The sequence below is a fragment of the Gobius niger genome (assembly GCF_951799975.1).
Source record: "Gobius niger genome assembly, chromosome: 14".
Taxonomy (NCBI): Eukaryota; Metazoa; Chordata; class Actinopteri; order Gobiiformes; family Gobiidae; genus Gobius; species Gobius niger.
In genome coordinates, this window is record NC_136865.1 from 12274179 (window position 1) to 12287439 (window position 13261).

Genomic DNA, 13261 nt, shown 5'->3' on the forward strand with positions numbered 1-13261 from the left:
CACCAGCAAAACTTTCTTTAATATGTGGTGAAAGTGAATAGAGACCCAGTCACCATCACTTTGAATAAACAGAATAAACAAAGTGGAACAATGATAAACAATGCACAGTTTTTTTCTTTTTTTTAAACTTTCTTTTCCTTCTAATAAAAACGGGTAGAAACAACTCAAATACTGAATACACAACGTCAGAGCGATCCACAAACTACTTTTCCAGGAAGGCAAAAAATGACAGCACAACATGTTTGAACGGTTCAGGGGTGACCGTTCCCGCCACAACATTCACAGATTCCTTAAGAAAAAACAAAAAACAAAACAAAAACATGAGGAGATCAACCGAATCCAATGCCCGAAGATACCAAAGAGGTGCCACGCAAGAAGTAAATGTCTAGAACAAATAAATAAAAGTGCGAACACAAACAACCTAACACCTGCTGCCTAACCATGATCAGCCCAGAACCTTAACACAACACCATCCAAAGTAGTTCAAAATGACGAAAGTAACAGCACTCCATTGCAAACATTATGCTAGCTACATTGATAAAAGGTATAGGTGGAAAAAGAAAAAAAAAAGTTAAACATCAACACTTGGCACTTTAGAACTAAAAAAGAAATAAAGAAAACAAAGAAAACATTCGTCAGTAATGTACATTGTAAACTACTATCCCAGCTTTTGGGAAAAGGAGAAATAGACAATCAGTTTTGTTGGCGTTTGTCGTACCGAGACTGTCTCTCTGTAAAAATCACACAAACCTTATCCAGCGATGTGTCTGAAGCTAGAATAAAGTCACACCTTCTCACTGTGAAACAATCTTATATGTCTGATACATGAGTCAACATTTAATTATTTTTGCCTTTGTACTGAATTGTTTTCGGATATCTGTTTATAGTGTGTCGTACAAAACGGGGTTAAATATTGAGAGGATTGACGCTTTTGAATTCCCAGGATGTGGCTTCACTGTCTTAAAAAGAGAAATCAGAAGGCACTATTCATCTGCAAGGAGCCGTAGCGGAGTGACATCATCAAATCCAATGGTCACTACGGCCTAACAGCTTCTAATTTGGTCCAGGAGAGGAGAGAGAGGAGAGATGTCTGCAGCGACGAGATGAACTGTAACGTGGCAGTTTTGGCAGTGCCAGGTCCAATCGAGCGATTTTTAGGACAAAAATGTCAATCGATTTGCCAGTTTCAGCAAGCTTGGGATACCAAATGTATGATATGCACGTACAGACCACTATTATTGGATATGTCCTTAAGAGGATATTCTGGAAATGCCCATTAAAACGACCAAATCAAGGTGTTACAAAAGCAACAAAAAAAAAACAATCACTGGTTTTGTCAATGGTGATATCGAACATGAACAGGTACAGTACATTCATGTAACTCCCAAGGGGCATTACTGTACAGCTAACTGATATGAAATCAAAACATTCACAATTGAAACAAAAATATATATTAAACTGTAGATATCACCACACGGTTTGCAATGGGAGCAGTTTGCGTTAAAATACAGCCGTCTATCATTGACAGATGCCATCTAGTCATTGGCATCTGTCAACAAAAGGTAAGTCCTGTTATCTTGTTTTAACTTTACACAATTTAATCATCTGTTATCTGTGTACTCTTATGTGATGTTCTGTTCACAACTCACTACCATGTCTCTGCTTTATTGTACCGGTACATGGATACAGTTAAAGGAGGGCCAGGGTTTGTGTTTTGCCTCTTTTTACCGATTACCTTTGATTTCTCCTGATTAGAATGATATCCTTTTTTACATTATTTTTCTATATATGAATAACTGATTTCACAAGCTTTATATTATGTATTTCTATTGCAAACTGTGCAGTGACAGTAAATCTAAAAGACAAACAAAAGGCAGAAAAGGCTCTTTCGCAAACCTTTAAACAAGAGATAGTCCCTTCTCTGACTTCCACACAACACTGTAATGGCACAGTCCCAAAACTCAAAAATGACTTTCCAGTCCTTAAACCAACACTGAGGAAGGGTCATGTCATGTGTGCCACTTATGTATGCATGTAATATAGAAACTTGTAAACACAAAAGTACCCAATTCAGACGTTGTACCAAAATAAAGTTAACAGCCAGCTTGTGTGACTGACTGTGTGTCTCAGAGTCACTTTTTGAGCGGCTGGTAGACTGAGGCGTTGGGGTCCAGCGAGGAGGGAGTATTGTCCATGAACTTGGAGGAGTAGTGAGGGGTGACCGGGCTGAGGCTGCTGCCATCTGCCGAGTACGACAGGCTGGGCATCACGGCCATCACCTCGGCGATCTTCTGCTTCAGCTCGGCGATCTCCTGCTCCCTCTGGTGGATCTGGCCTAAAAATAGAGAGGGGGAAACGTGTATGCATTTTTATGTGAATGCTGTTGTTGTATCAATGCCTGAATTTTAATAAAACAAACAGAGATGGCTTTCACTAATCTGGTTTATGAGAAGAACAACAGATAAATGCCATTTAAACGAGTGTATGGTTTATTGACAAAAATATGATTAATGCACAGAATATTTCCCTCCACGGATTTCCCACCTATTCACATGTGGTACATTTAAAATCCAAATGAATTGAACTGATGGTTTGTTTTTTCTGGCAACTTCCTTCTGTACAATTTTTTTTTTACCAAAGTTGAGCCATCATTCCTTTTTCTTGCAATAGTTTACCTTGTGCTATCTCGAGCTGCCGTTTAGCGTCCCCCAGTGCAGAGAAGAGATCCAGCTTGATCCTGGTTTCTGCACTCAGGCTGTTCTCCAGGTGCTGGGTCTTCTCTTGCATGGCTGACAGAGCAGACATCAACACCTCTGTGTCCTTCTCATTCTCCTTATACTTCCGCAGCTCCTGTGCAGCAACAGATGAGTTAATGAGTAGACACAGGGCACAATCCATGAAGCAACTTTTGTAGGCTCTTCATAACAAAACAACATCCAGATCTTACAACAAGGTGTTAACAGAATTAACCGTTGCAAATCATTTGACATATTATCATAGGGACTCCTCAACTTTTAGAAACTACAATCGCAATCAGTTTTTTATCACATGAGAAACACTGTCATGGACCAAGTGGATGCAACTTGGCGTACCTGACATTTGCCCTCCAGATCACGAATCTGCTCCTCTTTTACTTTAGTGTCTATGCTGAGCTTCTTGCACTCCGTCTCCAAATCTCTGATACGTCCACGGAGACTATCATTAGACTCCACCCTGTTAGACACAGAAACACAGTTTAATTTAAAAATAAAGTTTACAGATTGTAGAAACAAAATACAAGAGAAGACCTCAAATATAGCTGTTGTATAATCAGTTTTTGAAAAATGACATATAAAATATTGAGTGTAAGAACATTTTTTACACTAGTTTGAGGATCTTCAATAATGAATGAACTTTTAAATGTTAAAACCATTTTTCAATTATAACAATACAGAAATAGAATACTTATAAAACAAAGTAGAAATAGCGTGCTAGGTGCTATAATATTTGATAGCAGTGTATATATTTGAGCTAAAATGTTTCAGGAAAGTGCACATTTCAGGTAGCTACATGAAAAATGCCAGACAAAGCAAATCTAGGAAAAAATGCTGTTAACGTTTTACACATTGAACAATAATTTGATTGTAATCAATGTTAATTATTGGCAGGCCAAAGTAAGTTCTTGTGAAATACCTTGTAGCAGCAGCCAAAGCCACAGCCCGCGCTGCAGTGGCCTCCTCCATCTTCTTTCTCTTCCTCTCCTCAGCCAGCTGTTTCTCTGCCAGGGCGCGGGCCTCTTGCTCTGTCTTCAGCCTTTTCTCCAACTGGGACATGGTCTGCTTGTCCTTCTGCTTGGCCTGGACAGCACTGTGGAGCCTGACACGAGAGAAGTCAATATTAATGTGCAGCCTCATCCAAAGCCTGCTGTCTTTCCAAATACAAAAACCGTACTGGATGATATTTAGAGTTTAAACACAGACAGTGTTTCAAATCCTACATTCAAAGTGTGTTGTTATCCAATTATATAATTCCATGTAAAAGTCTTGTGTTGTAAAAAAAAACTTTTCACCTTTAGGAAAAAAGTCCGACAGGAAGGCTACACCTGTCTCAGGAATCAAACCCAGGGACTTCTTGCTCTGAGGTGAGAGTTTCCTTTCTACTATGTGCATGTGTATGTAACACACTGACAAGTGACTACCCACATCGAGACCCACTGGGACTTGAAGTAAATTATCTATCTATTAAAGACTTTTGGAAAGAAGAAAAAATATTTTATCTGAAATTTCAAGTTTAACCTCTTACCACTCGCCTTAACCGAGCGCATTTTCTCTAGTTCAGCTTTACCCAAATCTAGAAGTTTTTTTGACTGGAGCTCACAGCCTCTAGGCTCGTGCCTCATTTGAAAGCAAAGACCTACAAAACTGATCTAAAATCATCTTTTTCCTCATGTTGTTGTCACTTTTTTCATGTTTGTTTTCATCTCATTTTACCATTTTCGTACTGCTCCTTTTGTTGCTTCTTTAGGTGTTTTCGTCACAATTTTGCCACTTTTTTGTTGAGTCAGACTAGAGAAAATGTGCTCGATTCAGGTGGGGGTTAAAAGGTTAATTATGTTTTAAAGCATTTTGCCATATTTTCAAGTTCATTTAGAAAATTTCAGGAGACTATTTGAGTCGCCTCAAAGAGTCGTGCACAACACTTATTATTTGAATGTTTCAAAAAGACTTTTACCTCCTGACCCAGAGCTAGTATTGAAGTGAGTGGGAAGAGAAACGGATGTGTTGTCAGGTTCAATCAACTTGATCATAAATCGTGATATTTTAGGCATCTTGTGGGCTCATGATGAGAACTTTACATGCAAAAACACTGGCTTTACATGTTTGTCAATGTTCCACTAAACACGTGTGTGCTTATAATGTATCAAACCCTTTTTTTTTGCACGCACTTGTTCTGCAGGAGCTCATTGTCCTGGCGTAACTGGCTCAGTTCCGAGCGGAGGCTGCGGTCCTGGCTGCTCAGCGTGGACAGTTGACTTCGCAACTCCGACTCCAGCTGTCTGTTGGCCTGCAGATCTGCTTTCAGCCGCTTCACATCCTGCTCCAGCCTAAAAGAATGAGGACAAAACAGAAATGCAATGTCTTCTTTTTGCAAGATACTTTTTTTTGAACATTGAAGTCAGCATAAAGAAAAGAACAATATTTATGCCATATCACCCGGTATTAAAGCTAACCTCACGGTCTATAATTTATATGATATTGACGCATCTCTCTCACCGTACTAAGGCGTCCGGCTTGCCCAGTTGGTTGTTGGGGATACAATTCTCCACTGGATCCTTTTGGCTTTTCCCCGCCCCCTTCTGCTTCTTCTCGTTTTTATTGGCCACGGGTCCTCCTTGTGGCACGCTCCCGTTCGAAGAAGTGTGATTTCGAGGAGGGGAGTTGGAAATTGCACCCCCGCCGCCTCCACTGGCATTTTTGTAGTTCTTGCCCGTGCCCCCCATGTCCTCTTTAGAGTGTGTGGTTGCGTTATCGGCAAGTGTGTTTTCTCCAGCTAGGTCGTTGTTCAGTCTTTTCGACCCAACATAATTTTCAATGTACTCTGCCTCCTGTAGTTTGGAGTCCAATGTGTGGATAATACTGTTGTTATTGATACCCACTGTGTTCTGTTTCTTGCTCTCTTTTGCACTGTCCTTCCTTTCTTTTTCTTTATATTCCAGTTCGGGTAATGGGGCTGAAGTGCTTTTCTTTCCAGGAGGCCCTCCGTTTTGCGATATGACGGCGGGCTCTACTTCTGAAATTCCTTTGCTTATAGCCGCTGAAAAACACCAGGCAAATTGGTTAGAGCTTTATTGCATATATCTAGTATAGCCACATGACAGAGTAACCATATGTTATACCCAAGTAAGAGTACTTTAAAATAATATCACTTGGGCATATGTATGAAGCATAGTGTGTTAAAACTAGTCCAGGAAGTACAGTTACTTATGTTCTGTACCATAGTTTTTTTGTTGTTGTATTTTTTGGCTGGTGCGACTTACAGATGAAACTCGGAAGATTAGAATATCGTTCAAAAGTTAATTTAACTTAAAATGTGAAACCAATATATGATATAAACTCATGACATGCACAGTGACATATGTCAAGCCTTTGTTTGCTAGAATGTTGATGATTATGGCTTACAGTCCATTTTCAAAAATGTAAAAAAATTAATTTGGGTTTTTTACAAGCTGAGCCATAATAATCAAAATTATAACAAATAAAGGCTATACATGTCCCACTTTGCATGTAGTGAGTCTATCATATATTAGTTTCACAGTTTGAGTTGAATAACAGAAAAGAATGCACTTTTAATGATATTGTAATTTTCCAAGTTTCACCTGTAGACACTTCTGATTCTATGGAGCAACTTATAGTCCGGAAAATACGGTATTTCTATGCTATATACCACCTATACAAAGTGCATTACCCCATTTGCACTTGTTAATACATAGTATCAGGCATTTTTGGGGGGGATGGAGCAGTAAATCTACAGTCAGACAGCCACATACCACATTCAAGGTAGGGGTGAAGTAAGACACAACAACTTCACATATAAATCAGATGTACGTGCTGATCAGAACCTCTTGGTCATAAATACAACAGGCGTGAGTGATATACAGTACCTTCCTCTGCCTCTCTCTCCTGTCTCTGTAGCATCTGCTGCTCTGGCGGTAAGGCCTGCTGTAGGAGCTGCATATAGAACTCATTCTCCTTCTGCACTTCCTTCTGTTTCCTCAATCGCATCTTGTAGCTTACATAGCTCTTGAAACCAAAGCCAAGAGTCACGACTGGATAGCCAATGCTGCGAAAATCCAAACAAAGCGTCAGTTTCACCCGCATCTCACTTACAATCATACTAATGCTTTAAAAAGAAACACAGTTATTAACATGCATTTCAAAATATTAGCAATATGAACCTACCAGTGAGCTGCAAAAGGCCGACATAGGTCTACATGAAAGTTCTTTAGATCTTTAAAACGAATAGCAGCCTCAATGTACACAAACAAGATCCAAAGGGACACAGTAGGTAAACAGACTCCCCTCTCTTTGAAAGACAAAAAAAAAAGAAAAGAAACAATATTATTAAATCAAAAGAAGTATCAAATTAATAAGGTGAACCTAATGTAGATGGACAAACCTGTGTGCCAGACATACTGGACCCATACGTAGGTGCTGGCAGCAAAAAACAACCATTGGACGGGGATGAAGAGGAGGCAGATTATGTCTGACGTAAACGCCACGCATACAAAGAAGACAGAGAATGCCTGCAAACATGAATCAAGAAAGAGGACAAGTTATTCACAGCTTCTCATGTGTAGATCTGTATCTCAATAGTTGGTACTAAATTTAGTGTTAGAAACAGCATCTTTTCTTTCTTACCAGCCCCTGGTATCTGAAGGAGTCGTAGACACTTCTGATAAATAGCCAGAAAGGCCACAGGTATTCAAATCTGAACTCCAGCACAAAGTCGGCCAGCAGAACAAGCACCCAGACTACCAGGAACTTCAAATACAGGAAGGTACTGAAAAAGACATAAAATAAATTAGTATATATCGGCACGGAGAGTCTTGAGACACAATTAATACTTGAGACACAATTAATACAATACAAATAGAGACACAAAGAGCATGCATAATGAAATAACGATTAAAACACTGACAGCACAGCACCTTTAAGTACCACTAAGTGCACTATAGGTAGGGAGCGGGAGGCATGCACACAAAGAGGGTATAGGGGTGTAGGGAACATGTCTGGACATGCATGCACACACGAAGCACATCTGGTTTTGCATGTTTATCAACTCACTCAATCCGTAATATTGCCTTAGTTTTTTTTCACTAAGTGCATTAATCCCACGCGTTTACTTAATTTTCTGCATCGATGGTAAATCTTTGACCAATGCCATTCCAAACAAAGCAGCACTGAGACCTTAGAGCCCCGTTGTCAGTGTCATGCCAGACAACAAAACGAGCTCCGCTGTCACTGATGCTGTCATTTAAACACATATTTCTCCCACAAGCTGCACGTACAACGTTCGGGTATCGAGAGAAAAGCATTGTTGCAAATTAAAATACTTGCAATTACATTTGCAATGATATGATTTACTAAACCTGCATATGTCAAATTAATTGGCTAGCAAAAGGGGGGAAATCGCGCATAAGCTGCCACTTACACTAGGCCTTTCTTTTAAACAATATTATTACATGCTTTAGCTCTATCAAAGCCATAAAATACAGCAGGCAGAAATATGAATGTACCAGAGAGAGCGAAGCCTGGCTTGTCAGATTCAGAGAGGCGCCATTGTTATACAATAACGCCTCTCCAGCCCCTTTTGTACCTGCTATATATACCCTCGGTGATTCGGTTCCGTTTTATCGGCCGTCGGAGTTTGCTGCAGTCCGCATTGCGCCGCTTCATCCTCCCCTTGCTGATTCAGTGGTGATATAGGTCCGGCTACTGTGACAGAGAGCGTCATTCGTTCATTCTGCTATACACACTTGTTCAATTATCCACCATTGTTGATGTTTTATGCACATGAAACAAAGAAATAAATAAAAACAGTCCGCTGGAGGCCCTCCCCCATTCACGACACACGTCCAGGCGTGCGTCTGACGTCAGCACGCCGAGCACGCTGAAGATGTAAGCATCATGGCCGCCCCGTGTAAAACAAGGCGATTGTAATTTTTGCTCCTAAAACCACGTTGACTGCTCCGATTAAGAACATTTGTTTCGGCTAGAGGTTAGTTGATAATAATGTTATACAAGATTCACATCTGTAAAGTCTGTGTGCTCGCATGGAGGTTCAACACACACTATATTTACTCAACCACGTTTGCTGGGGCTGTCTCTGTAGCCAACTACTTTAGCCTGAGAGAACTTTTGCTTTGTTTTTAGTGATATACGTGTGCATACATTTAGATATATTTTATTATTTATATGTAACATGGATGAAGTCATTTTGTAATTACGTTGCTGACATTAAGTTTGTATGTCTTCACCAGGTGATAATTATGGAGCTCCCTCCTGAGGAAAATACACAGTTGGCAAAAGAAGAGGAAGGTGCAGTTGATGAAATTGCTGAAAATACTGAAGTTATAACGGACAGTGCAGTAGCTGACGAGGTTAAAGAACAAGACGCCATCAGTGAACTTCAAGAAGCTCCACACACTGTAGAAGAACCATGTGAATCTTCACAGACTGTACAGCAGAAACAGGACAATGTTCTTAACCTTAACAATGAGGTGGTGAAGATGAGAAAGGAGGTCAAGAGGGTCCGAGCTCTGATCATTAGAAAGCTGACACGGCATATTAGTGCCCTGAAGAAAAAGAAAGGGAAAGATGCTGATATTGAGAGGAATCAGCGGAGGGTTGCTAGACTGCTGGAAGAGATTCATGCGATCAAGGCCCTTGTGCCAGACAAGGTAGGCAGCCTTGATGACCAAAATGTCAAGTTTTTGCAAACAATTTCAGAAGAAATGCAACAACAAATGAGAAAAAATGTCAAAATATCAACTTTGTGATAAGTTGTTTCTCATGGCCCAACCTTTTTTTTTCCTTTTCTTTTAGGTCACCAAGACGGCATTGCAGAAAAATCTTAACTTTGAACAAGTGTGTAAAGACCCCGAATCGTCGATTTCTGATCGGGCAATTGCACGCATTGCCACTCACCCGCAGTTCAGCAAGAAGATTGACGGCATCAAAGCTGCTGTGAAAGCGTTCAAAGAAGACCGTTCAAATGACGAAAAGTCTAGTGGAAAGAAAAAAGTTGAGAAGACCAAAAAGCAGCGACCACAGACTGATACAGCAAAAGAGTCAAATGAAGCAGAGGACAAAACTGCGAGATCAAACATAATGAAAGACTGTGAAACAGACTTTGTGGAGGCATCCCTTGATAGCTCTTTAAGTATTGTTAAAGTAAAAGTAGTGCAGAAAGGTCAAGAGCAAGAAACACCCAAAACTGGTAATAGAAATAAGAAAATAAGTCCAGTAAAACATGTTGAGAAATCGAAACCGCAAAACAAACCTGAGGAAAAGAAAATTGCTCCCAAATTGTCAGAAGTACCTCTCAAGTCAGACATGGAGGCAGAGAGCGATCTAGATTTATCAGATGCTGAGGAAAAACAATATTTTGATGACAGTACAGAAGAGCGTTTCCATAAGCAGTCTTCAGGAGAGTCAGAAGAGAGTGACGATGACTTCTTTGTGGGAAAAGTGAGCAAATTCAAGAAAAATAAAACAAAAAACGCAGTGGAAGAGAAGGTTAAGAAGACTCTTGAAGAGAGCTCAAACAATCCTGTACAAACTGACAAAGTTCAGAGAGAACTTGAAGAGCTTGAGTCCAGGTTGAAATCCAAAGTCACTTCTCTAAATTCAGTTTTTTGTACCTCCCTTGCCAGAGCAAAGACTGGAAAAGGTGCTGGCAAAGGTGACCGGAAATTTGGGGGCCAATACAGAAATAAAGATGATGCTAGTGATAGGAATATAGACTTAAGTAAGCGGTCCAAGTTCCAAAAACAGTCAAAAGGAATGCAAAAAGATTCAGATTCAAAGTACAACAAGCCTCTTCCTGGCAATAAAACCTATGGAAAAGAACAGAAAAATGTAAGAGGACGGGAACGTGTTAAAGAATATGAAGCAAGAGGAAGAAGTATGTTTTCTCATCAAGCACCCGCACAACAACTGCATCCATCTTGGGAAGCTAGTAAGAAAAGAAAGGAGCAGCAGGGACAAATACTTGCATTCCAAGGGAAAAAGATCAAATTTGATGATTAATGAAATATTTTATAATTTATCGTGAAAATGTAACCTTTTATTTGTGTCTTCTTTGTAATAGTGGTTTTCTCTGAAAGAAGAAAGTATAATAAAAAATGTGAATGAATGATGTTTACAAGCTTGGTGTGGGGGCGTGGTGTAACACGTGATTAGTGATGTCACATGAGTTTGTAGCATTAGCATTGCTAACAGTTTACGCGTGGATAATGCTAACTGCAATGGAGAATAACGCGCCTCTAAATGATACACAGGAGCCTGCTAAGTTACTCGTTTGCGTTGCCCCTGGATGTAGAAACAATAGTGTTAATAATAAGGACGTGCAATTTCATAGGTTTCCAACAACAGCGGTCGGCCAGCTTTGGCAAGCGACTTTAGAAACTGGGGCACCATCTAGTTCTGCAGCAGCGGTGTGTAGCAAACACTCCGACAAGGTAATGTTCTCGAAGTTTCTCGTTCACTGTAAAGAAATGCCTTATCATATTCTGATGAGGACAGGAGATCCAAACATTTCATCCTTTTGGGAATCTTTTAACGCCTCGAACATTGGCTACGTCGCGTATTAATCTTTTAACTTCGGCTCCTTTCTTAACCTAAAACACCAAATGCATCTATGTGGTTTATTATGCCATCACAATGTAGAGAGAAAATGCCTTGATCTTGTTTCATTACAGAAGATGCTCAACTCTTTGTTTTATGTGAATTGCCACAGAGCAAGGAAAACCACATGTAATATAGGGGAGTGGGAGTTGGGTCACATGAGACATTTCTTTACTCTTTACTGACAAGGCTTAAAAAGAAAAAAAAAGAAGCCAAGATTCCAAGTATGCACACTCTCCAGAACAACGAGTACCCCCAAATCATGATCGAGGCTTTAATATTCAATTGAAACGGAATATTGCAATGATTTTACCCAACCCTCTCCCTTACTGGGGTAGACATTAACATGTATCTATGACTTAAAGAATTTGTATAGTTTATTTAGTGAAAGTTACAATATTGAAACATAAAATCGGTATCCTTCATGTAGAAACATCTATTAAATAAAAGACAGTAGTGTTTGTCATTACTGAACTTGAATTTCTGAACTTTATATAACCTAAGATCTACAGGACCTGGAGCAGACCTGTCAGTACCTCCTACAGATAAAGGGATGCCTAACATGAGAACAACTGTCTCTGGATGAATAAGTTCTAAGGTCTTTCTTTTTTGGGTATGCAAACAAAACAGAAGATGTACAACAACAGACCATCCAGCACTTCTTCAGTCACTCTTCAGATTTGGGTCCTTCATCAAAACATGTTAACCAGGTGTCAAGGATGAAAGGCTTGGGACGCCTGTGAGACCCAACTCTCCCCACAAAATCTGTCCCAATGCCCCAGTCAGCCATTTTTGATTTTTCACCTCCAGCCAAAAAAACACATGGCATAATAATTCTATTAATAATACATTAGTTTTATGTTTTATTTAGCTCTTTTCTGGACACTAAGACACTTCACATTGCAGTATTCATTCACTCCATGCTTGGTGGTAAGCTACTATGGTAGCCACAGCTGCCCTGGGATAGACTAAGAGAAGCGAGGCACCAACAGCCCCTCCGACCACCACCAATCACTCACTCACTCACTCACTCACTACATTAACACAGGCATCCTGGGGTTCCCAAACGGTCTCCCATTCAAGTACCAACGAGGCCCTACCTGATTAGTTTCCGAGGTCTGACTGGATCGGGCAGAGCAAATCATTTATCAATGATTAAGTTGAAATGCAAAACGTCATCAAGTCGTCCTTATCATCATCTTTAGAATAAAGTGGCATTGATATGGTTTTGTCTTTTTTTACAGACAAACAGCCCGCAACAAGGTGAAAATAAACCCTTAAAAGAAGAAGACGATGGCGCAGAAATTGTGTTGCCAGAATCTGAGAAACGTAAGCATTAATATTTGCACATGATATACAGCATAAATATTTACGTTATACTTTTTTAGCAGAAGTTCCAACTGACATTCATTTTATGATTATTATGTTTTTGCTCATAGCATGTAAGCCACGTATGGACAGCGCACTATGGCTTTTGGCTCAAAAGTTTACAGAGATGTTGAAATCTTCCCCTGATGGACTTTTAGACCTTAATCTGGCGGCTGAAGAACTAAAGATCTCAAAAAGGCGAATCTATGACATCACCAATGTCTTAGAGGGAGTGCTCCTTATCAAAAAGAAATCCAAAAATTTGGTGCAGTGGATGTAAGTATTGGGACCTTTTTAATGCCATGTCTTCTACATTTTCCTGTTTATTCAAATTCATTCAATCACATTGTTTTTTGTTTTACAGAGGCACCCAAGATGAACCCAAGGATGAGCGATTAAGAAGTTTAGTTGCTGAGGAGAAAAAGCTGGATGATGTCATCAGCTACACTAAACAGCAAATTTTCGACATGTATGACAATTTTGTGAATAAAAAATATCCTTTTGTG

General features: G+C 39.8%; 2 protein-coding genes across 2 annotated transcripts; one reads left to right on the forward strand and one right to left on the reverse strand.

Annotated features, from left to right (window-relative positions):
- Window positions 1-890: 890 nt before the first annotated feature.
- On the reverse strand, window positions 891-8580 carry maco1a (macoilin 1a). Its single transcript, XM_079571250.1, has 11 exons — window positions 8356-8580; window positions 7398-7539; window positions 7156-7282; window positions 6939-7062; window positions 6641-6819; window positions 5253-5793; window positions 4925-5083; window positions 3673-3855; window positions 3093-3213; window positions 2676-2850; window positions 891-2335 (listed from the first exon to the last, which is right to left on the reverse strand). The coding sequence occupies exons 1-11, from the start codon at window positions 8433-8435 to the stop codon at window positions 2133-2135; spliced, it is 2034 nt and encodes a 677-aa protein (XP_079427376.1). The 5' UTR covers window positions 8436-8580; the 3' UTR covers window positions 891-2132.
- Window positions 8581-8626: 46 nt separating this feature from the next.
- Window positions 8627-10827, forward strand: srfbp1 (serum response factor binding protein 1). The gene is made up of 3 exons (XM_079571261.1): window positions 8627-8757; window positions 9020-9439; window positions 9585-10827. Exons 2-3 carry the CDS (start codon window positions 9029-9031, stop codon window positions 10788-10790), a joined length of 1617 nt encoding a protein of 538 aa, XP_079427387.1. The 5' UTR covers window positions 8627-8757; window positions 9020-9028; the 3' UTR covers window positions 10791-10827.
- Window positions 10828-13261: the final 2434 nt, after the last annotated feature.

Excerpts from the sequence above, each read along its gene's own strand:
- srfbp1 (XM_079571261.1), top strand. The coding sequence starts at position 9,029 with ATGGAGCTCCCTCCTGAGGAAAATACACAGTTGGCAAAAGAAGAGGAA. Across the intron at positions 9,440-9,584 it reads AGGCCCTTGTGCCAGACAAG|GTCACCAAGACGGCATTGCA; the intron begins GTAGGCAGCCTT and ends CTTTTCTTTTAG.
- maco1a (XM_079571250.1), bottom strand. The coding sequence starts at position 8,435 with ATGAAGCGGCGCAATGCGGACTGCAGCAAACTCCGACGGCCGATAAAA. Across the intron at positions 6,820-6,938 it reads CGGCCTTTTGCAGCTCACTG|CATTGGCTATCCAGTCGTGA; the intron begins GTAGGTTCATAT and ends GGATTTTCGCAG. Across the intron at positions 2,851-3,092 it reads ATCTGGAGGGCAAATGTCAG|GAGCTGCGGAAGTATAAGGA; the intron begins GTACGCCAAGTT and ends GTTGCTGCACAG.